A 25,617-nucleotide genomic window follows, 5' to 3' on the forward strand; every position below is an offset into this window, starting at 1 on the left:
GGCAGCGGGGATTTCCCGTAGAAAACGGTACATCCATCGGGGCTCTGGTCGCTCCCGCACCCAGAGGACTCCCGAGGGTAGCGCTACAGTGGACAACCTACAACGTCCTCCTGGATCGTCTCTGCACGGTGCCTGCACTCAACGATTGCCATCACCACAGCGCAGCAGCGTCCCTCATATGGCGTCGGATTCTCTGGTGCCATCCACCAGAACAGAGGAGCATCAAAACGGCGTCCTTGCGCTGACTAGTTCTACTCCGTCTCCGGCTGACATCTCGGACAACGGATCACATGACACGGACTTACCATCTGACCGTATGCCTATTGCATCTGCATCTACATCTACATTAACCAACCCCTTACAGTTTCCCATCACTCCTGATGTCACTTCTAACTTTGATTTCAACCCATGTATCTTTAAGAACAGAAACGGTGTTGGGTTAATTCACTTGAACGTCAGAAGTTTAATTCAGAAATTAGATTATATAAATGTCTTAGTCTTACAGACAGCCCCTGATATACTTGTTCTGAGTGAAACTTGGCTTAAAAGTAGTATCAACGACAATGATATAGCTCTGCATGGTTATAACGTGTATAGAGTGGATAGAATTGGAAGAGGAGGAGGCATAGTCATTTATGTTAAGTGTCATTTTTCTGTAACAATTTTAAATGCCATCACCATCCAAAATAATTTTGAATTTCTTGCACTTAAGATTTACTTGGGACCTATCTCTGTTGTTGTGGTTGGGATCTACAGACCCCCCTCTGCCGATTTAAGTTCTATAGATTCTCTAGCAGAACTACTTTCTCAGTATTCCAATTCTGAGTTGATTGTTTTGGGTGATTTGAATGTAAACTGGCTAAATAATTCATCCTGTTATCTCAAAGAAGTTAGTAGTGGTCTTAATTTATCTCAGCTAATAACAGAACCCACAAGGCCAAATTTGAAAGATCATTCCCGGTCTACCCTAATTGATCTAATCTTTTCTAATAGGACTGACAAAATTGTAGCATGTGGTGTTTTTGAGCTAGGTATTAGTGATCATTGCCCGGTTGCATGCATAAGAAATACAAAGATAATCAAGAGCAAATCTCACACAGTTACAAAGAGAAACCTAAAACATTTTAGTGAACAAGACTTTTTATCTGATCTTTTTCATAGCAACTTACACTATACCTCTGAAATCACAGATGTCGAAGAGGCACTGGATTTCTTCACAAAAACTTTCCTTTCAGTAACTGATAAGCATGCTCCTTTCAAAAAATTTAGAGTAAAAGATAGAATAACTCCCTGGTTTTCACCTGAATTATCAGCTTTATTTAAAGAAAGAAACAGAGCTTGGTCACTAGCTAGAAAGTCTGGAAACCCATCACACTGGCTAGTTTTTAAACAACTTAGAAATAAATGCACATCATCTGTGCGGAAAGCTAAATCTAACTATTACTTAGACTTGATTGCAAACTCCAGCTCAAACCCTGCACAATTTTGGAAAGCAGTAAACTCACACAAAAATCCAACGACTAATTCTTTGCCCACCCATATCAAATATGATGACTATCTCATATCTGAACAAAATGAAATGACCCTGGCTTTCAATAAACATTTTGTTGAAGCTGGGCATTTATTTGATAAACAGTTCAAAGGGTCTCCTCAGATAGTTGACAATTGTGTGCAGAACATAAACCCTGTTTCTAAGTTTACTTTTCAACCTTTGTCTGAAAATGAAGTGTCTAAGGCATTACACAGTATTGACACTAAGAGTGCTACTGGAGAAGATAATTTAGATCCTTTTTTCCTTAAATTGTCTGCTCCTATCATCACAAAGCATATAACGCATATATTTAATCTTTCCATTGTGATGAGCATATTTCCCAGCACATGGAAACTAGCCCATGTGACACCTTTGCACAAAGGGGGTGATCGAGATGATTTAAATAACTACCGTCCAATCTCCAAACTACCCTGTTTGTCAAAGATTTTTGAATCATTGGTTAATAACCAACTCAAGTCATTTCTTTCATGCCATGACATATTAAATCCACAACAATCTGGGTTTAGAACAAATCACAGCACTGTCTCAGCTACCACATTAGTGACAAATAATATATTATCTGCTTTAGACATTAAAAAGCACTGTGCTGCCCTTTTTGTTGATTTGTCAAAAGCATTCGATACAGTTGATCATCCCTTACTGTTACAAAGATTACATGATATTGGTCTAGATGATAAGGCATGTAAATGGTTTTGGAATTATTTGTCCCAGAGGTTTCAATGTGTTAAGTCAGGAAATATTAAGTCAGAGTTTTTGCCAATCACAAAGGGTGTTCCACAAGGGTCTATTTTGGGCCCAGTTCTCTTCACCATTTACATCAATGACATTGTATCTTCACTAAATGGTTGTCAAGTCCACCTTTATGCTGATGACACTATTTTGTATTGCATAGCTGACTCTGTTCAACATGCAATTGATAATCTCCAGCTTTCATTTAATGTTCTCCAAGAAGCTCTCATTAATCTTAAATTAGTATTAAATGAGAAGAAAACTAAATTTATGTTATTTACTAGAGCAAGGAACATTGAGGTTAATAGCATGCAAATAACAACTGTAACTGGTTCAAGCATTGATAGAGTCTCTGAATACAAATATCTTGGTATCTGGCTGGATGACAAACTCACATTTAATTACCACGTAGCCATCCTAGTAAAAACACTGAGAAAAAAAATTGGTTTCTTCTACAGAAACAAGGCCAGCCTCCCTATGGAAAGTAGAAAAAAAGTTGTTGAAGCAGTTTTCATGTCAGTTCTAGACTATGGTGATGTGATATATAAAAATGCTACTGCTTCTTCACTAAAAGCCCTGGACTCAGTCTACCATTCTGCCCTGAGATTCATTACGGGTGATGGCTATAGCACTCATCATTGTGTTCTATATGATAGGGTCGGATGGTCATCTCTGACAGAGAGGAGACAACGTCATTGGTATCTGTTTATTTACAAGGGTATTGTTGAAAAACTACCAGGTTATATTTCAGATATGCTTATGTGGAATTCTGGTGCCTATCAGACTAGATCAAATGACTCTTTGATGCTTAAAGTTCCTCGTGTCCATTCTGAGTTGGGCAAGTCAGCCTTTTGTTATGGTGCCCCTACTTCCTGGAATAATCTTCAGTGCAATTTAAAAATGAACTCTATAATTCCATATAGTCAATTCAAGTCTGTGGTCACAAACCGTCCTATGCCAATTTGTACCTGCTTTAAGTAAATGTCTTTATTATTATTTTTATTATTATTTTTATTATTATTATTTTTGTTGTTATTATTTTATTATTATTATTTCATGTATTTTTATTTTATTATTTTTTTTTTTTTTTTTTTATTTCCCCCTTCCTCCTCTATAATGCAATGTATATTTTCTTATTATTATCTTATTTGAACATCTCTTGTTCTATGCATTGTTTCTGTAATCTCGGCTTCATTGAAAATGAGGGCTACCCTCAATGACTCTCCGAGAATAAATAAAGGTTGAATGAATGAATGAATGAATGAAAAGTCGCAGTCTGCACCCAGCCGAGAGAAACGACAAGAATTACAGCTCCTTTAAGCTGGAATTTCTTGCATTGAAATGGGCAGTCACCGAAAAATTTAAGGATTACCTGTGGGGGGTGCCCTTCAAAGTCTTCACGGATAACCGGCCTCTGACTCATCTCCAAACGGCAAACCTGGGAGCAACGGAGCAGCGTTGGATGGCGCAGCTGGCCAACTACACCTTCGAGCTCTGCTACAAACCGGGCTCTTCACACCAGAATGCGGACGCCTTGTCCCGGGTACCTGGAGCAGCCAGCAGCCACCTGGTGGGGGCCCATGTGCTTCCCCAACCCTCCGATGGACCAGATACCCGGGGGCCACCTGAGGTGGACGTCCCTTTGGCAGATTGGCCGGCACTCCAAGAAGCCGACGACGACCTGGGGTTGATACGCCAGTGGAAGGCCGAGGGGAAGTCACGACAACAGCTTGACCCACAACCCCTCACATCCAGTGGGCGGCGGTTGCTCAGAGAGTGGGAGCGCCTACAGCTGGTTGACGGGGTTTTAGTTCGGGCCAGCCGGGACCCAGTGTCCGGACAATCTCTGACGCCAGCAGTGGTGCCAGCTAGAGTGCAGCGGGAGATGTGGGCATCATACCACCAGGCTTTTGGCCATGCCCGCGGCCAGCGAATGGTGCAGGCCCTTCGAAGTCGGGTCTTCTGGGATGGCATGGCTCGAGATTCTGGGAACTGGGTGGCTGAGTGCCGGCAGTGTGTGCTGGGACATGCAGGACCAGAGGCGAGGGCTCCCCTCCACCCAGTGGTGAGTCAGTACCCGTTTGAGATCCTGGCATTGGACTATCTCTCGTTGGGGCGGGCAAATGACATTTATCCATATATACTGGTAATCACTGACTTGTTTTCCAGATATGCAGTGGCCATTCCCACAAAGGATCAGACGGCCCAGACCACTGTAAAAATGCTATGGAGGTATGTCATTCAAGTGTTCGGCTGCCCCGAGCGTATCTTAACAGATAGGGGTGGCGCTTTTGAGTCCGAGCTCCTGAGGGAGCTTTGTCAGGTGTATGGGTGCACCAAGAGCCGCACAACCCCTTACCACCCTCAGGGTAATGGGGCTTGTGAGCAGTTTAATCACACCCTCTTGGGGCTGTTGAACACGTTAGACCAAGAGGGCCAGACACGATGGGTGGAACAATTGCCATATTTGCTACAGGCTTACAACAACACTCCCCACAGCTCCACCGGCCTCGCTCCCTTTTACGTCCTGTATGGGAGACATGCTCGGCTGCCTGTCGACATGGCCTTGGGAATTTCTCCACCCCAAGTACGAGGTTCCATCAATGACTGGGTGAAACACCACCAGAGACAACTAGTCACGGCCTATAGGCAAGTGCAGGGGCATAGCCAACGGCGGCAAGAGTTGGACCAGCACCGTTACAATCGACGGGCCAAAGCTCTTCCTCTGGTACCAGGGGAAAGGGTCCTGTGTAAGAACTTTAGAAGGAGGGCAAAGGGGAAGCTGGGGCCATATTGGGTACCGAGTCCTTTTGTTGTTGTTTCTCAGCTCAACCCGGACCTGCCCGTGTATGTGATCCGTCCTGAAGGCAAGGAGGGTCCCACACGCACAATCCACCGGAACAACCTGCGCTCCTGTCCCGGGGGCTGGACTGGGAGCAGTGAAGTGGGAGAGCCAGGAGGGGTGGCCGCACAGGAGGAGGTAGGGTTTTGGCCCGTAAATTTTCAGGGCAACATAAGGCACCCAGTCCCTTCCCAGAACCAAATTGGGTCAAGTGAGCCTGGCCATAGGATAGTACAACAGGGTGGGGAAGGGTCATTGCTTACCTCTGTTGGGAGCACAGAAAATGGGGATACTACCCTTGAACTTAGGCGCTCTGTTAGGGGTAACCTTGGAAAGCCCCCCGCACGGTTTGGACACTAGTGTAGTGGTCGGGACGACCACAGGTAAAGAAGGGGGGAGAAATGTCATGAATGACTATGGGCAATGCTAGACTGTGCTTTAATACTGTGTACTAATGTTATATAATGAATGGCTGTGGACAATGCTGGACTGTGCTTTAATATTGTGTACTGATGTTATACTGTGGATATGTGTGGTATATGGTTCATTGCTGATTGGGAACGCGCTGGCTGTTCCGTACGTGGGGGACTTTTAACAGACTAGCGTTTGTTATGATGAACTAAGCTGCGACTGGGTGGGACAACAGTCTAATTGCCATTGACTCTGTAATTGCTTGATGGGTTTGAAATGAGCTTTGGAATGGGATAGGTCCCCCCTCCTGATAAAAAGGGGCAGTCTGGAATGGTGGCGAAGCACGGAGGTACCGACGGTCTGGGAGGCACAACGCCGCTGGCTATGCGGGGGAAGACGGCTATACGATCGACGCCGGGTTGACATTCCACGCAAGCTAAGTATTACCAACAGGGACGTTGTTGTTTCATTGTTGTGTATTTCTACCTGTTTGAGAAGCTGCTGTGTACATCGGCGGGTGTTCTGATTACGGCTGTGTTGCAGCGGAGTGAGGGCGTCAGAGGAGGCCATCAGCTGACGGGGGAAGCCGACACACTGCGTGAGGACCGCGGCGAAAGTTCCAATCATCTCGTAACCAACCGTGGGTGTCTTGGACAACTCGCATCGCTCTCTATTCCGAGGAAAATTAAGGGAAGTCTTTGTTCGTACTAAACTCTAGCTTATAACCTTAGCCAACTGCTCTGTGAGAGCTGTGACTGAGCCACTGTGTGTTTTGGTTCCGGTATAGCCGTGGAGGCGGAGCCTGGGCTACTACGCCTGCAGACGTCGACAGGGGATGTTCACCGTGGCCGGAACGGCACGACTACTACACCGACGGTGAACTTTGCCGCATCTGTGGGTTCGTTTCTCTGTGGATTATCGGGGACTGGAAGTGTTGTCTTATATACTGGTCGGTGGGGACAGCCGACCAGTACGGACTTATTTTACTAACTGGACTGTTGGCAGGGGACGTGGAGCGTGCTGGGCTGCATCACTGCTCGTCATTGCTGGGTTGGGAGCTTCTCCATTTTCCCCCTTTTATTGTGTGGTTTATTGCACTGTAATGAATTGATAATGGAACATATTTATTGCTGAATTTGGCTTGGTTGTGTGAAGACTGCCGTGAGTCCTCTTGAAGTGTGCCTAGTGGGTGTATGCACTGTGTGTGTGGGGGTGTTAAACCTGCCTAGTCTTGCAAATGTTAATTGAGTGTGTGACTGCCCCTAGTGGTGCCCTTCTACATCAGTCTGCTGACCTTCAGTCCTGTGTGTCTTGGTATGAATAAAAATTGAACTAAAACTTAAACCAAGTTGTGTTGTCTGTGTCTTGGGTGGATCTTAGGCCTGTGACTTGGGGAACAGTAGCCCTTGTGCACGACACTTATTTCTAACTTTTTTCCCTTTATTTTGACATCTTTTCTTGTCACAGGGGACACCATTCTCCCACAGTTGGATGCTGCGTTGTCTGTGGAGTGCTACACAGGCATGAAGATTTCATCTCCTTCAAGCCAATGCAAAAGAGGCTAGATGTCCATTCTCCCACAGTTGGATGCTGCGTTGTCTGTGGAGTGCTACACAGGCATGAAGATTTCATCTCCTTCAAGCCAATGCAAAAGAGGCTAGATGTCCATTCTCCCACAGTTGGATGCTGCGTTGTCTGTGGAGTGCTACACAGGCATGAAGATTTCATCTCCTTCAAGCCAATGCAAAAGAGGCTAGATGTCCATTCTCCCACAGTTGGATGCTGCGTTGTCTGTGGAGTGCTACACAGGCATGAAGATTTCATCTCCTTCAAGCCAATGCAAAAGAGGCTAGATGTCCATTCTCCCACAGTTGGATGCTGCGTTGTCTGTGGAGTGCTACACAGGCATGAAGATTTCATCTCCTTCAAGCCAATGCAAAAGAGGCTAGATGTCCTCCTTCAGGGCTTCATCAGCAAGGCATACCCAGATCTGTGGGCGTTTTGCAAGAGCCTTTTACTGCTTTCTCCTGGTCAGGCATCTGTAGAGAGAGGCTTCTCAATCAATAAAGAGATCGAGACGGAGAATATGTCAGAAGAAACATTGGTCGCACACAGGCTTGTTTACGACTACGTTGCAATACTCGGGGGCACTACCAAGGTTCCACTAACACATGACCTAATGAAATCTGTCATGGCTGCCAGGTCACGCTACCGTGTGCATTTGGACGAAGAGAGGAAGAAGGAGGAGACAGAGACACAAGGGAAGAAAAGGGCACACGCGGAGGAGCAGCTACAAGACCTGAGAGTCACGAGGGACAGTCTGCATAACGTCACAGAGAGCCGAAGTGGGCAAAGAGGCAGATGAGTTAGCAGAGCAAGCCGAGGGCAAGGCTGCATAACGTCACAGAGAGCCGAAGTGGGCAAAGAGGCAGATGAGTTAGCAGAGCAAGCCGAGGGCAAGGCTGCATAACGTCACAGAGAGCCGAAGTGGGCAAAGAGGCAGATGAGTTAGCAGAGCAAGCCGAGGGCAAGGCTGCATAACGTCACAGAGAGCCGAAGTGGGCAAAGAGGCAGATGAGTTAGCAGAGCAAGCCGAGGGCAAGGCTGGAGCAAAATGGCACAGCTCCTCTCCAAGTCAAATGCTCTGAGGAGGGCTGCCAAAGACAAACTCTCCCAGCTTAAGGTCCTAGAGGAGGAAATTGTGCCCAACTCAGAAGCATGTAAACTAATTAAAATAATGGATGTATATATGTTTGTTTGTGTCATTGACAATAAATGTCAACTGACCGCAATGTGGCTTCCTTATTTCTTTTTTTAATACTTCGTGAAGGTCTTAAATTTCACCCATGATGGTCTAAAAAAGGTCTAAAAAAGTCTAAAATTGCACTTGTTAAAACCTGCAGACACCCTGCATACTTGCATACTGTTATATAATTTATTATTAAATGAGTCATTACCGGTCGAACGGTGTTTTGTTGGCCGCTCTAGTGGTTTGTAGCGGTAGAACCACACTTGCAACTTCAGGAGACCTCGGGCACGCACCCATGCTCTACTCCAGGAAGTGTCATGTAAAGTCTCATGAAAAGGCACGGCAGACTGACCGATTGAGGAGTTTTGTAAAATATACACGCTAAAGCTGTAGGGGAAGCTCTGCAGAGAAATATGCAAGCATAAAACGAGCGAAAATGAAAAGTGAAAGCGAAACCGGAGATGAAATTGCCAATCCTGCATAGTATACCTTTAAAGCGACAGGCACTCAGTTACACACACCACTAATGCACACTCAATTAGACCTAGGCCTACACACCATTTAAAAATAGGCCTATGAGTAAGTGTAATAGTCTTGAAGTCAGTACACAAATGACTAAAACATGTTGGCTACTAATAATAATGCAGATTGTAAAACTAAACATTATCAACAAAATATGTACAGTTATATGAATTCCAAAATATATGACATAAACATATGACTATCATTTTCTGTGTGTGTGGAGGGTCGAGCAGATTCTTAGATGGCCACTGGTGTGAATGATCATACAATATTCAATATTAGGTTACTGATGATTAACACTAGAAGCGCCGCGCCGTTCTGACCCACTTATACCTAGAAGCGCCGCGCCCCGGTCATTTGACCGCTTTGACGACCTACTAGAAGCGCCGTGCTGTTGTGAACTACTTAAAGCGCGGCGAGTCCTTAGAATGGGAGGCTTTTACTTACACATAATGATCGCTAGATGGCGCTTCGTGCACGAATGAAATCGTTTGGTCATAAATTCAGTTTGCACTAAACCATGTGTCATTCGTGTCAGACCGTGTTGTTGATAATCTGTGGTTGTTTGTTTCATTATGACATACAGCACGTTTGAGTTATCTGTTCATGTATTTGTGTTGATTTGTGTTGTTTGAGGTAAAAACTTTGGAAGAGTTCTTGAACAAACCTTAAGCAAACTTGACTTTCAACTAAAATGCTCTAAAAGTGAATGTGGCTAGTTCTAATTCACTCCCCAAATTCACTTCTATTCATTTAATAGGTAGCCTATATGTTCGCGCCGCCGAAAATGATCATACCTGGTCACCTGGAACAAAGAGCCTAACAGTCTGGTTTCAATTACACAGTAGCCAGGATTTCATGCCGCATTTTACAGGCTACCGTGGCTACTTTCTAAAACAACTTTCATTCATTTAGGGAGAAGCATCTTATAGGGTCTAGGCTAGCTACCTCGGAGGGAGGGAGATAGAGAGAGCTATGCTGAGCAGGCATAGGCGTGAGAAGTAGCATAATTTAAAATAATGAGTGAATGATATTCTCCGTTTTGCGAATGTGTAGGCTATGTTTGCGATGTCTGCTGAAAAAAAGCTATAGGCCTATTCTTTCTAAGCTAACTTCTATGTGAATTCGAGATTCAGCATTGATACACACATTTTCACGTGCCTTACAAGCAAGGTTGTAGCTCACTGGTTAGAGCTTCGGCCTGAGGACCTAAGGGGTGTTGGTTCGATTCCCAACCTATTCATGACGGAAGTCCTTTTGAACAAGGCATCAATACAGTAGGCTATATTCTATTCTTTTCTATTCACATAACTACACGCACGCTGGCGAATTCGAACATTCTGAAACGCGCATATGCGATGAAACATTGCGCATTCTTCCACGAGTTGCCTAAACAGTCAGCCTACAGACTAGTAGGCCTATGCAGGGACAGATAGATGGGGTGGGGGTGGGGAGGCAGTTAATTGTCCTCAATATCTCGGTGATGTCTGTAGCCTAGCCTAGACGAGTGTATGGGGGAGGGGGGATGATCGGTTTCAAATAGGCTGCAATGGATAGTGTTATGTATAGACCCCGAAGCCATTTGCTTTGAGAACGGCTGGCTGATGAAGTTGTTGGCTGGCTAGCTGGCTCAGCCAAAACCTTAATGCAGCCGCCACAGTTTTCATGACTGATAATGGTTTTAGTTGCCACTTCATGTCTACAGATGTGCATATTGTATTAGATATCAACACACAATGTTATTGTATTGTTTTGGACAACGTTCTGCACGTTTCACTTCAATGTAGACTGCATGCGTTCATTGCGTTGTGAATGCGCAGCAATCTCTGGAAAGGAAACGGTGGAAGTCGCAGCAGTAGCCTAATAGCCTATCACGTTCAATGCTGTAAATCCATCTGTTCCAGAATATTTGGTTCATATCATCAATCTTTGGTTTTGGTGTTTGTGCAACTGGGCCCTGACGATTTAACAAAAGTCTGAGTAACGTAGGAATTAGGAAAGTATGTAGGCCTAAGGTGAGATCAAAATCAGGCTACTTTGTTTCCTTCTTTTCCCCATGTCATTTTCATTGGTCGTCAACTCACTGTGAGTCCTGTGTATCGTAGCAACGAGCACATACTGATGTGGTGTGTCCAGTGGGAAAATCTCATGCAGGCCTAGTTTCTAAGCTATCGTTTATTTTTTCGCGTGTCACTATGATATAATTATTTTTAGATGCAAAAAGTCTAACTGGCTTAGTCAAAGTTTGTCAGATGGCGGCAGAAAATGATTGGCTGGCGAAATTATTTTTTGTTAATGGTAGGCCTAAACATATTGTGATTCATCCGTTTATTTCAGATAGGTTGTTATTAAAAACCATTAACAAAAAATAATTGTTCATCGACGTTGAAAAACGGTCAGTAAATTAAATTGATATAAGATTATGTAAATCGCTCCTGCCAAGATGTGAACACGGGTCTCTGGCGTTACAGACAGGGGTGTTAACGCTGCGCCACTTGACATTGTACATAACCTGCGTTAGGATAGGTATTTGACTTGACGTAACTCAGTCAGTCCAGCAAATATGTAAGAAAATGCTTATACATTAGTCTGAGCTTTAAAAGATAGCCTACAAATAGAAGATAAGATATACAACTAGAAAATGTAATTCCATGGAAGGAATTACCATTGCATGTTAATGCAAAAAGGTTACTGACATCATTGTATTAGGCCTATAGTTAAAAAGACAACTAGGCTACACAGACGAATAGATAAATAACAATAACCCAATTACAATTCCACTGAACATTGTGGATATATTTTGGAAAATAACTCTTCGAGTTGCAAGAGCTGACACTTTAGTAGTGAAACGACTGGTAGGATAGCTTATCTTCATATCTACACTAATGCAGGTTAAAAGTAGCTAGGCATGGAATACGGAATACAATCTCATTCTCAAACAACGCCAATCAACGATGATGCAGCAACAGGTAGGATATCTAGCAAATGTAACGCTTACAGTAGGCTAGAATATTTTATGTAGGGCTACATTGTAGGCTACACATTTTACAGGATGAGCTAGTATGTTCTTCAAAGTGTGTTCAGGTGCGTGATTGTCCTAATAGGAATGTACAATAAGCTTAGGTTTTTAATTTGTGAATGATACCGAAAGCTTTAAATGATTGCCTGGCTGGTAAGTCTAACGACTAGCTTGCTAAACCCTGTTCGCCTCGCAGCCTACCCCGACGTTAAACGTTAGCCTGGAGCAAGTTTGGTTGTCGTTAGCTAAATACAGTGTTTACATTGACGTTAGGTTAGATTGTCTTTAGGTTAGAATTGTCTTTAGCTGTTGATAACGTTACCGAGAGCAAACCGGTTAGGCTAGCCTACTGTAACGATATAAACAAATCAAGTAAGGAGTAGCCTAACAGGAGACAAGACGACAACGTCCTGGATTACAGTGGCATGGTAGAATGTTTTCACAGCTGTAGACGTAACGTAGGCTAACATTCACGTTTAGCCTGGTTTAGCGCAGCGGTGATGCCATGGCTTTGGATCAGACTCAGAGATCCTTGATTACTGACAGCTGAGCACTGACGTAACAATTAGTCTTTGCCGCCAAAGGGTCTCAATGTAAACTCTATGGGAATTTTAAACTCTTTTATCGTAAATATCTCAAAAAGTATAAAGTTCACAAATGTGAAAAATACATAGAACAAATCTCCGTTACAAGACCTGTGTATGAGTGTTTGAATGACGTCAAACGGTTCAGTGGTTTTAGAGCCTTTGATCGTTGATTTTGGTCGGAAGAAGAATAAAAACTATAAGAAGAACAGGGATAACAGTACATTGCATTTACATGCAATGTAACTATGAATGTAGGCCTACGTAGTCATACGCGCCCTACGTACATAAATAGGCTACGACGAAAATATGTTTTACACATGTAGGCCTGTCGCAACGTTTTCAAAACAAACTCGCATTTTACCACTGTAAATCGCCTCCATAGACTATGCCATGTACATGAAAAATAGTTATTAAAATAAAGCACATATATAATACATATTGCACATATATAAACGATATGTTTTATGGTAAAATATGATTCTCATGCCCGACTGACAGGAAATCCTTGCGACATCTGCGGTGAGAAAAGAGAATAGCAGCCTGGACAAAAATGGCCGAACGCGAGACAACATAGTGTTGTCACATAAGTGAGCGCAAAATAGCTCTAAACTAGCTTGTACCGGTGTGCTTTTGATCATGTAAAAATACTGGGTGACAAAACACGCGTATTTAGGAAAAGTCGTGAACGTAGGGTCCTGGAATTTAATCGAGTGAAAAGATTTTTTATTTTTTGTAATCGCTGCGGTCAAATGACCGCAGCCCGGCAGTTCTAGGTATATCTAGGTCAAACCCACACGGCGCTTCTAGGAATACGCGTCAGCGGTCAAATGACCGACGCTTGGCGCTTCTAGTGTTAAATCACCAAATACACTAAAATCGAAAAAGTATCGAAATCACAATTCTTGACTTAGTATCGGGATCGAAACAATAATTTTGGTATCGTGATGAGTGCGGGACAAACTTTTGGTCACCCCCGACACAATCTCACTCCAAGGTTTTTTGAAAAGTTGGCAGCTCTGATACCTCCATGGTAGTAACACAAAATTTCAGGAAAACCGGAAAAAATCCGACGTCATGCAGGCTGTGGGAATCGTTAAGGGAATCGATAACAAAAAAGACGTACGATGTCGATGGAATTGATAAGTTAAACCCGGTTCCAAGACAGAACCGGTTTTCGATGCCCAACCCTAACTGAGACTGATCCAAACAAGCCTGAGTGTAACCAAAGATCATTAAGGGGCGAAGCAAGATACTTCACGAGAAGCCACTTCCTGGAACCCGAATCGCAAGAGGGGGGGTCAAAATCCCCCTTTATGCAGAGCAGAGGCAGCAACTGTTCCATTGAAGTCTATGGACATAGATCAGAATTTCAAGTATACAGTATGCTAAGATCTCCATTCTCTAGAGTTAGGAATGTGAGTTTTGGGCACGGTTTCATGACCCTCAACCCCTTCTGACCACTTCAGGTACATTTTTAGCATTTTTGAGCATTCCCGTCTGGAGAAAATCGACTTTATATCAGGTGTGCCCCTCTTGTTTATTCTGCTGATGTTGGCCGGTTGCTACGTACGCTCTACCTTGACAACACATTAGCCAGCCAGCTGAACCAAATCCTGATTTGTGCTAACGACGATCAGATGGCGCTGGGGTAACTTAATGAGAGCAGCGACATATTTCCATTATTCTATTGATGTTTTTATTCAATTCCTTGAAAGTGTACATGCTTTGTGTGTGTTACTTCCATATTAGAACGAATACATGTAGAAGGCTTGAAAGAGCAGCAAGATTATTTTGGAAGATCATCAAGCAACTGATAGCAATTGCATTGATAATCGAGTCCTTGATTTTGTACACCTGTGGAAAGGGACCTGATGAAACCCATGAATACGTCTGACACGCAATGAGGCGCCTCTTTATGCAGAGGAAGTGATCCCCATTTTGCACCCATAGACATGAACTACGACGACGTATCTAGCTCTGCCTTAAGGATCTTTGGTGTAACTGCTGCTAGTCTCCTCTCAGGGCATGCTCTAGTTGACCACTAGATGGCACCATAACACTGCACTGTGGGCTCAGACTGACTAGTTTGGACTGTACAGTGAGATGGGACCAGTCACTGATGTCATCAAACGTGGCCAGTCAGATTTAGAGAATAAAAGCGGGCCAATCACAGCGTGTATAGAGTCAGTGGGTGGGCTTAACATAATGGTGACTGACATGCGACCAGAAGTTGCGACGGTAACGCATCCTGTTATTTGAAAACAAGAAGATGATTCGTTTAGCGTTATCCTATTGCGTGGAGAGGGAAGGTTACGCATCCTGCTACTTGAAAACAAGAAGATGATTCGTTTAGCGTTATCCTATTGCGTGGAGAGGGAAGGTTACGCATCCGGCATCCAGCTACTTGAAAACAAGAAGATGATTCGTTTAGCGTTAACCTATTGCGGGGAGAGGGAAGGTTACGCATCCTGCTACTTGAAAACAAGAAGATGATTCGTTTAGCGTTATCCTATTGCGTGGAGAGAGAAGGTTACGCATCCGGCATCCAGCTACTTGAAAACAAGAAGATGATTTGTTTAGCGTTATCCTATTGCGTGGAGAGGGAAGGTTACGCATCCTGCTACTTGAAAACAAGAAGATGATTCGTTTAGCGTTATCCTATTGCGTGGAGAGGGAAGGTTACGCATCCGGCATCCAGCTACTTGAAAACAAGAAGATGATTCGTTTAGCGTTATCCTATTGCGGGGAGAGGGAAGGTTACGCATCCTGCTACTTGAAAACAAGAAGATGATTCGTTTAGCGTTATCCTATTGCGTGGAGAGGGAAGGTTACGCATCCGGCATCCAGCTACTTGAAAACAAGAAGATGATTCGTTTAGCGTTATCCTATTGCGTGGAGAGGGAAGGTTACGCATCCTGCTACTTGAAAACAAGAAGATGATTCGTTTAGCGTTATCCTATTGCGTGGAGAGGGAAGGTTACGCATCCGGCATCCAGCTACTTGAAAACAAGAAGATGATTCGTTTAGCGTTATCCTATTGCGTGGAGAGGGAAGGTTACGCATCCTGCTACTTGAAAACAAGAAGATGATTCGTTTAGCGTTATCCTATTGCGGGGAGAAGGAAGGTTACGCATCCGGCATCCAGCTACTTGAAAACAAGAAGATGATTCGTTTAGCGTTATCCTATTGCGGGGAGAGGGAAGGTTACGCATCCTGCTACTTGAAAACAAGAAGATGATTCGTTTAGCGTTATCCTATTGCGGGGAGGGAATTTGAAAGACAACTGTTTATCCCACCCCTCCGATTGAGCCCTGTCTACGGTGAGTGTCCAGACCCTACATCTTGATGTGGGTCTGGCTCGTCAGGCTATTTAAAAGGTTATTTTATGACTGAAATAAGTTCACCTCAAAAAGATTTTCTGTTTTTGACAGTGCCTCTGAGCTGGGGAGAACACACACACACACACACACACACACACACACACACTCCTGTTTGTGTGTCATTAACAGTGTACAACCTACTAAAACCGCTCACAAAAAGTAAGGAAACTTGACTTTGGCCCATTATATCTCCCCTTTAGTAATACCAACCAGTAAAGTGTTTCATATCATTTGTATTGTTGATGTGTCACCTTTACAATGAGGTACAGCTTGTAAGTATAGTGCAATCATGGAATGAGCAACAAAAGCAAACGTGTAAGTAGTGCCAACGAAAAATGTGCCAAAATGGCCTGTTATGCTGTTGGAATTCACCTTTGTTACTTCAAGCATTGACGATTGCACTCTCCAACAGAGATGAGGAAAACAAAACATGTTAGGCAATAGGCATACATTCGTTCATTTCATACTCGTGTCAGGGTCCTCAGTTGCGTGTAGAAGATCCGTATGCAGCTACAACAGCCTGGCACCTTCTTCTCAAGCTGGTCACCAACCTGGCTACATTCGGCTGTGTAGAGAGCCCAAAGCTGTACCTCATTGTAAAGGTGACTAATAAATGATGAAAATGATATAAAACACTTTAGTGATTGGTATTGTTAAAGTGGAGATTTAATGGGCCAAAGTCAAGTTTCCTTACTTTTTGTGAGCGGTTTATATTCAAAGTATAGAAAACATACTTTTTAACTGTTTCAAATTTGTTTAGTCTATTTTGTTGAAGTTTTAGTTTTTTGTTTATTTTTCTTTGATAAGTATGTTTACCTTTTTATTATTCCAATGGTAATTATGTCCTTGCTGATTGATTTAAGTTAATGGGAAGTGAGGTCATGGGTCATGGGTCACACACACACACACACACGCACACATACACGCACACTTATTATTGTAGCCTACACTGCACCTATGAAAGGACGTCTGAGATGCCAGCTCGCGGTTATGCCGGTATGCCGCTGAGTCTAAAGTAGCCCAAGACGATTGCGTTACCTTGTCCTCATTTCCCTCTGTTAGTGTGCTGCCAGCGAGGTATGTTGTGTGTATTATGCTTTATTTCCTTCATTTATTTGCCCTTTTTGCTTGTTTGATTGTATTGTCTATTTATTGCGTTTCTTACTGCTTTTAACAGTTCGACGGTGGATTAAGATGAATTAAAGAAACCAAAATAAATCCATCAGTAATTCAAGAATTCCTGACTTGCGTGTTTCCTGGAGGGAAGTGATATACTTAAAACCCATAGATTCATCTGAATTTATTCATTTAAGTAAATACAATTACATTGTAAAACAACAACAACAACTGATATGTTCACTTGTGTACACTCACTCACTCACTAATAGCATCAAAGATCGGAAATCAACTCAAAACTCCATTTGGCTTCTACACCACTACTGACTCTCTCCTGCCATCCATCCACACACACACACACACACACACACACACACACACACACACACACACACACACACACACACACACTCCTGTGTCATTAACAGCTTATAATGACAATGTACCATATTCAAAGTATGTACACACCATATTAGACTATTTACACTGTATTAAAAAACACATCAATTCAGAAGAGAAAACACACTTAAAACCCATAGATTCGTCTGCATTTGAACAACAGTCTCCATATAGTTCTATACGTACAGATTAGATGGTTCAACAGTGTCCATATGGTTATATACGTACAGATTAGATGGTTCAACAGTGTCCCTATAGTTATACGTACAGATTAGATGGTTCAACAGTGTCCATATAGTTATACGTACAGATTAGATGGTTCAACAGTGGCCATATAGTTCTATACGTACAGATTAGATGGTTCAACAGTGTCCATATAGATATATACGTACAGATTAGATGGTTCAACAGTGTCCATATAGATATATACGTACAGATTAGATGGTTCAACAGTGTCCATATATTTATCCTAATCTGGGGTCCACACAGTGTTGCCTGGGCTGAGGTTGTGAGGTCACCAAAATTATATTTGTGCATAAAATCATGCATGTATAAAATCAAAAACATCAAAAAATCATCCAATTGCATAATCAAAGCTCTGTAATATCCAAATTAAAACATTTTTTTTGTTCTACATTTAAATTCATGTGGCTATTTATTACCTCTGACCTCTGAACTTGCGTAAGCAACCTTCAGGTCGGGGTACTGTAGGCTAGATCATCCCTTGAACCCGATTATTAAATTAAAAAATGTCTTGTGTGTGTATGCAGGTAATAGTTGGGTTAGGGGTCTTGTGTGTGTATGCAGGTAAGAGTTGGGTTAGGGGTCTTAGGAGTCTTGAAGGACATAAGGTTGGAATACACTGATATATAAAGTCCTCCCCAGACAATCAGCACAACAGACTATGGCGTGTGTGTGTGTGTGTTGGATCACTTCCTCATGTCATGAGTTCCTGCCCCACAGACCCCATCCAGCTCAGGGCCGTGGCTCAACACTTCACTTGAACTTCACTGTTCCATGTTTAGTACTGCAGGATAAAGGAGAGAAGAGGATCATCAATCAGTGTCCATGACAACCAAGACACAGAATGACAGACAGAAAGAAAGAAAGACAAATATTAAAGAAAGAAATGGATGACAAGAGGAAAAGGGGGAAGAGGTGTGGGCTGAGGCAGGACACAACCAAACACACACACACACACACACACACACACACACACACACACACACACACACACAAGGAGTAAAAGATGAGAAAGAACTTCAACACATTTCTGTCACTTAACACATTTTAAACAACTAGGATACCCATTTCAGAGAGAGAGATAGTGTATAAGGGAAGACAAAAAGAACTAGAAATGCAATTCCAAGGAATTACCAGTGCATGAAAATGAAAAAATGTATAGATAGATGATGTAGATATGGCTACTAGGGTGTAACTAGGGTAAAGATGGTGATTGTATAGTTTAAAGAGAGTTGATGTGTGAAGGTAGACAGTTTAAAGCTTAAACATTACAGTTGTAACTTAACTAATGATTTCTAAAAGGTATGTTAAAATGTTAACTATGTTAACAATGATAACCAGGTTGATTGGTTTACTTAGCTAATGATTTCTAACAGTTATGGTAAAAATGTTAACAATGCTAACTATGTTAACAATGCTAACCAGATTAATCAGCTAACTTAACTAATGATTTCTAACAGAAATGTTCAAAATGCTAACTATGCTAACAATGCTAACCAGGTTGATTAGCTAACTTAGCTAATCATTTTTAGCAGTTATGCTAAAAATGTTAACTATGCTAACAATGCTAACTATGCTAACTAGCTAACTTGCTACTGAGGACTCTTATTTTGAAACATTTGTTAATAGGGTATCCATGGCTGCCACTATCAGGAATAAAGAAGTTACTGTAGTAAAATCATGTTGGTTGCTATGGAAACGGTCATAAACGCTTAATTTTAATGGTTGCTATGTTGGTTGCTAGGTGCATGGAGGTCTCATGTAGTTGACTGGAGGCATAGTTGATGATAACTGACAGTGGGAATGGTTGAACAGTTAAATAGATTAGTAGTTTCAATGGTTAAATGATTTAATAGTGTATTATTGCAGTGAGGACTTTTATTTTGAAACAGTTGTGGACAGAGGAAACAGTTTAACAGGTATATGTAGTCTTCACAGAGAATGTATGCTTAAAGCCTGAGAGAGAGAGAGAGCTGCTGCAGCTGGCCTGGCCACCTGACAGAAGATTCTAATTGCCCTATTATGATGTCATAATCACAATGTTAAGTCTATGGGGAAATTTTAATAGTTTTTAATTTATAGTTTAAAAAGTATAAAAGTTACAAAGTTGAAAAATAAATAGCACGGGTGTCCTAAGCAAGACCTATGTTACAAAGTTTGAATGAAGTTTCTACGTTAAACGGTTGAAGCTGCATTAAATGCGTTAGAAGAAGAACTAGAAATGCAATTCCAAGGAATTACCAGTGCATGAAAATGCAAAAATAGATAGATAATGTAGATATGGTTACTAAGGTGTAGCTAGGGTAAACATGGTGGTTGCATAGTTTACAGAGAGTTGATAGTGTGAAGGTAGACAGTTTAAAGATGAAACGTTCCAGTTCTAACTTAACTAATGATTTCTATTCATGTTAAAATGTTGATTAGCTAACTTAGCTAATGATTTCTAGCAGTTACGCTAAAAATGCTTACTATGCTAGCAATGCTAACAATGCTAACCAGGTTGATTAGCTAACTTAACCGATGATTTCTAGCAGTAATGCTAAAAATGCTAACTATGCTAACAATAATAAATTTGCTAACAATGCTAACCAGGTTGATTAGCTAACTTAGTTGATGATTTTTTGCAGTTATGCTAAAAATGCTAACTATGCTAACAATGCTAACTATGCTAACCATGGTAACTAGCTAACTTGCTAGTGAGGACTTTTATTTTGAAACATTTGTTGCTAGGGTATCCATGGTGGCCACTATCAGGAAACAAGAAGTTACTGCAGTATAATCATGTTGGTTGCTATGGAAACGGTCATAAACACTTTTTAATGGTTGCTATGTTGGTTGCTAGGTACATGGAGGTTTCATGTAGTTGACTGGAGGCATAGTGGATGATAACTGACAGTTGGAATGGTTGAACAGTTCAATAGTTGAGTAGTTTCAATGGTTAAATGATTTAATAGTGTATTATTGCAGTGAGGACCTTTATTTTGAAACAGTTGTGGACAGAGGAAGTAGTGAAACAGGATCTGTAGTCTTAATGAGATTGTATGCTTAAAGCCTGAGACAGAAGGTGCCTCTCATAGCGTTTACGCGTCCTCTCTCGCTCCTTACTGATCTACATAAAGAATGATGGAGCGGCAACAATGGGATAGTTTAGCCCTTCTTCTATCTTTCTTCATGTAGATCATTGAGGAGCGAGGGAGGACATATAAACGGTGCTTGAGAGGGACCCACAGTAAATACTTTAAAAGTTTTATGTAGATAGTCTAATTAATGTTGATAGACAGAATGTTTAATGGATGTTGATAGGCAGATTGTTTAATAGATATTGATTGACAGTTTAATGGGTGGATGAGTGAATGGTCTGAAGAAGATGAATGGATAGAAGGTTGGATGGAATGTGCCTTACATTCTTGTTAAGAGAGACACTGATACAGCTCTCTGAGAGTAGTTGACACAGGTGTAATCAATTTAACTGGCTAGTCTTAAGAGAGCCAGAGTACTCTTAAAGCCTGAGACAGAGTAAATAATTAAAAAGTTGAATGTAGATAGTCTAATTAATGTTGATAGACAGAGAGTTTAATGGATGTTGATAGACAGATTGTTTAATAGATGTTGATAGACAGTTTAATGGGTGGATGAGTGAATGGTCTGAAGAAGATGAATGGATAGAATGTTGGATGGAATGTGCCTTATATTCTTGTAGAATGGAGAGACACAGCTCTCTACTGAGAGTAGTGGATACAGATACAGGTGTAATCAATTTAACTGGCTAGTCTCAAGAGAGCCAGCCTGAGACAGAGTAGATTGTTTAAAAGTTCAATGTAGAGCGTCTAATTGATGTTGTTGATAGGCAGACTGTTTAGAATGGGTGGATGAGTGAATGGTTTGAAGAAGATGAATGGATATAAAGTTGGATGGAATTAGGAGGACTTATTTTGATACTGTTGTGCGCAGATGATACAGGGGAACAGAATATGTAGTCTTCAGAGAGGAGCCTGAGAGAAACTGACAGTTGGTGCCCAGGTGGCCGGCCACCTGGCATAAGATTCTAATTGCTGCCGTGATGTCATAATGAGCAATGTTAAGTCTATGGGGGAAATGGTAATCGTTTTTAACTAATAGTTTAAAAAGTATAAAAGTTACAAAGTTGAAAAATACAAAGCACACATCGCGTAAGTAAGACCTACGCGACATAGTTTGAATGGAGTTTCTACGTTAAGCGGTTGAAGCTGAATTGCGTGCGTTAGAAGAAGAACTAGAAATGCAATTCCAAGGAATTACCAGTGCATGAAAATGCAAAAATAGATAGATAATGTAGATATGGTTACTAAGGTGTAGCTAGGGTAAACATGGTGGTTGCATAGTTTACAGAGAGTTGATAGTGTGAAGGTAGACAGTTTAAAGATGAAACATTCCAGTTCTAACTTAACTAATGATTTCTATTCATGTTAAAATGTTGATTAGCTAACTTAGCTAATGATTTCTAGCAGTTACGCTAAAAATGCTAATTATGCTAGCAATGCTAACTTTACTAACAATGCTAACCAGGTTGATTAGCTAACTTAACCGATGATTTCTAGCAGTAATGCTAAAAATGCTAACTATGCCAACAATGCTAAATTTGCTAACAATGCTAACCAGGTTGATTAGCTAACTTAGTTGATGATTTTTTGCAGTTATGCTAAAAATGCCAACAATGCTAACTATGCCAACCATGCTAACTAGCTAACTTGCTAGTGAGGACTTTTATTTTGAAACATTTGTTGCTAGGGTATCCATGGTGGCCACTATCAGGAAACAAGAAGTTACTGCAGTATAATCATGTTGGTTGCTATGGAAACAGTCATAAACACTTAATTTGAATGGTTGCTATGTTGGTTGCTAGGTACATGGAGGTTTCATGTAGTTGACTGGAGGCATAGTGGGTGATAACTGACAGTTGGAATGGTTGAACAGTTCAATAGTTGAGTAGTTTCAATGGTTAAATTATTTAATAGTGTATTATTGCAGTGAGGACCTTTATTTTGAAACAGTTGTGGACAGAGGAAGTAGTGAAACAGGATCTGTAGTCTTAATGAGATTGTATGCTTAAAGCCTGAGACAGAAGGTGCCTCTCATAGCGTTTACGCGTCCTCTCTCGCTCCTCACTGATCTACATAAAGAATGATGGAGCGGCAACAATGGGATAGTCTAGCCCTTCTTCTATCTTTCTTTATGTAGATCATTGAGGAGCGAGGGAGGACATATAAACGCTGCTTGAGAGGGACCCACAGTAAATACTTTAAAAGTTGTATGTAGATAGTCTAATTAATGTTGATAGACAGAATGTTTAATGGATGTTGATAGGCAGATTGTTTAATAGATATTGATTGACAGTTTAATGGGTGGATGAGTGAATGGTCTGAAGAAGATGAATGGATAGAAGGTTGGATGGAATGTGCCTTATATTCTTGTTAAGAGAGACACTGATACAGCTCTCTGAGAGTAGTTGATACAGGTGTAATCAATTTAACTGGCTAGTCTTAAGTGAGCCAGAGTACTCTTAAAGCCTGAGACAGAGTAAATAATTTAAAAGTTGAATGTAGATAGTCTAATTAATGTTGATAGACAGAGAGTTTAATGGATGTTGATAGACAGATTGTTTAATAGATGTTGATAGACAGTTTAATGGGTGGATGAGTGAATGGTCTGAAGAAGATGAATGGATAGAATGTTAGATGGAATGTGCCTTATATTCTTGTAGAATGGAGAGACACAGCTCTCTACTGAGAGTAGTGGATACAGATACAGGTGTAATCAATTTAACTGGCTAGTCTTTTAAGAGAGCCAGCCTGAGACAGAGTAGATTGTTTAAAAGTTCAATGTAGAGCGTCTAATTGATGTTGTTGATAGGCAGACTGTTTAGAATGGGTGGATGAGTGAATGGTTTGAAGAAGATGAATGGATATAAAGTTGGATGGAATTAGGAGGACTTATTTTGATACTGTTGTGCGCAGAGGATACAGGGGAACAGAATATGTAGGCTTCAGAGAGGAGCCTGAGAGAAACTGACAGTTGGTGCCCAGGTGGCTGACCAGCTGGGGTAACATTCTAATTGCTGCCGTGATGTCATAATGAGCAATGTTAAGTCTATGGGGAAATTGTTAATAGTTTTTAATTTATAGTTTAAAAAGTATAAAAGTTACAAAGTTAAAAAATACATTGCGCTGATTTCCTAAGCAAGACCTTCGTAACACAGTTTGAATGAAGTTTCTACGTTAAACGGTTCAAGCTGAATTGCGTGCGTTAGAAGAAGAACTAGAAATGCAATTCCAAGGAATTACCAGTGCATGAAAATGCAAAAATAGATAGATAATGTAGATATGGTTGCTAAGGTGTAGCTAGGGTAAACATGGTGGTTGCATAGTTTACAGAGAGTTGATAGTGTGAAGGTAGACAGTTTAAAGATGAAACATTCCAGCTCTAACTTAACTAATGATTTCTATTCATGTTAAAATGTTGATTAGCTAACTTAGGTAATGATTTCTTGCAGTTACGCTAAAAATGCTAATTATGCTAGCAATGATAACTTTACTAACAATGCTAACCAGGTTGATTAGCTAACTTAACCGATGATTTCTAGCAGTAATGCTAAAAATGCTAACTATGCTAACAATGCTAAATTTGCTAATAATGCTAACCAGGTTGATTAGCTAACTTAGTTGATGATTTTTTGCAGTTATGCTAAAAATGCTAACTATGCTAACCATGCTAACTAGCTAACTTGCTAGTGAGGACTTTTATTTTGAAACATTTGTTGCTAGGGTATCCATGGTGGCCACTATCAGGAAACAAGAAGTTACTGCAGTAAAATCATGTTGGTTGCTATGGAAACGGTCATAAACGCTTAATTTTAATGGTTGCTATGTTGGTTGCTAGGTACATGGAGGTTTCATGTAGTTGACTGGAGGCATAGTGGATGATAACTGACAGTTGGAATGGTTGAACAGTTCAATAGTTGAGTAGTTTCAATGGTTAAATGATTTAATAGTGTATTATTGCAGTGAGGACTTTTATTTTGAAACAGTTGTGGACAGAGGAAACAGTTAACAGGATATGTAGTCTTCTGAGAGACTGTATGCTTAAAGCCAGAGAAACTGACAGTTGGTGCCCAGGTGGCCGGCCACCTGGCCTAAGATTCTAATTGCTGCCGTGATGTCATAATGAGCAATGTTAAGTCTATGGGGGAAATTGTAATAGTGTTTAACTAATAGTTTAAAAAGTATAAAAGTTACAAAGTTGAAAAATACAAAGCAGGCATGGCATAAGCAAGACCTACGCAACAACGTTTGAATGAAGTTTCTACGTTAAACGGTTGAAGCTGAATTGGCTGCGTTAGAAGAAGAAGTTTAACTAGAAATGCAATTCCAAGGAATTACCAGTGCATGAAAATGCAAAAATAGATAGATAATGTAGATATGGTTACTAAGGTGTAGCTAGGGTAAACATGGTGGTTGCATAGTTTACAGAGAGTTGATAGTGTGAAGGTAGACAGTTTAAAGATGAAACATTCCAGTTCTAACTTAACTAATGATTTCTATTCATGTTAAAATGTTGATTAGCTAACTTAGCTAATGATTTCTAGCAGTTATGCTAAAAATGTTAATTATGCTAGCAATGCTAACTTTACTAACAATGCTAACCAGGTTGATTAGCTAACTTAACCGATGATTTCTAGCAGTAATGCTAAAAATGCTAACAATGCTAACAATGCTAAATATGCTAACAATGCTAACCAGGTTGATTAGCTAACTTAGTTGATGATTTTTTGCAGTTATGCTAAAAATGCTAACTATGCTAACCATGCTAACTAGTTAAGTAGCTAACTTGCTAGTGAGAGCTTTTATTTTGAAACATTTGTTGCTAGGGTATCCATGGTGGCCACCATCAGGAAACAAGAAGTTACTGCAGTATAATCATGTTGGTTGCTATGGAAACGGTCATAAACACTTAATTTTAATGGTTGCTATGTTGGTTGCTAGGTACATGGAGGTTTCAAGTAGTTTACTGGAGGCATAGTGGATGATAACTG

At 41.2% G+C, this 25,617-nt stretch overlaps 2 protein-coding genes across 2 annotated transcripts in view; one reads left to right on the top strand and one right to left on the bottom strand.

The window, feature by feature from the left end:
- The window catches only part of LOC134080710 (NACHT, LRR and PYD domains-containing protein 12-like), a 410,628-nt gene that overhangs the window by 342,066 nt on the left and 42,945 nt on the right, over nt 1-25,617 (bottom strand). The window lies entirely within an intron of this gene.
- Nucleotides 3,590-6,577, top strand: LOC134080855 (uncharacterized). The gene is made up of 3 exons (XM_062537470.1): nt 3,590-4,346; nt 4,451-4,513; nt 5,109-6,577. The coding sequence occupies exons 1-3, from the start codon at nt 3,744-3,746 to the stop codon at nt 5,481-5,483; spliced, it is 1,041 nt and encodes a 346-aa protein (XP_062393454.1). The 5' UTR covers nt 3,590-3,743; the 3' UTR covers nt 5,484-6,577.

Source organism: Sardina pilchardus, chromosome 1 (assembly GCF_963854185.1).
Source record: "Sardina pilchardus chromosome 1, fSarPil1.1, whole genome shotgun sequence".
NCBI lineage: Eukaryota > Metazoa > Chordata > Actinopteri > Clupeiformes > Clupeidae > Sardina > Sardina pilchardus.

What these genes read in the sequence shown, in the direction of transcription:
- LOC134080855 (XM_062537470.1), top strand. Translation starts at nt 3,744, where the DNA reads ATGGCGCAGCTGGCCAACTACACCTTCGAGCTCTGCTACAAACCGGGC. An exon ending in GGGCTCCCCTCCACCCAGTG is followed by an intron (nt 4,347 to 4,450) that starts GTGAGTCAGTAC and finishes CTTGTTTTCCAG; the next exon opens with ATATGCAGTGGCCATTCCCA. An exon ending in ACTGTAAAAATGCTATGGAG is followed by an intron (nt 4,514 to 5,108) that starts GTATGTCATTCA and finishes GTTGTTTCTCAG; the next exon opens with CTCAACCCGGACCTGCCCGT.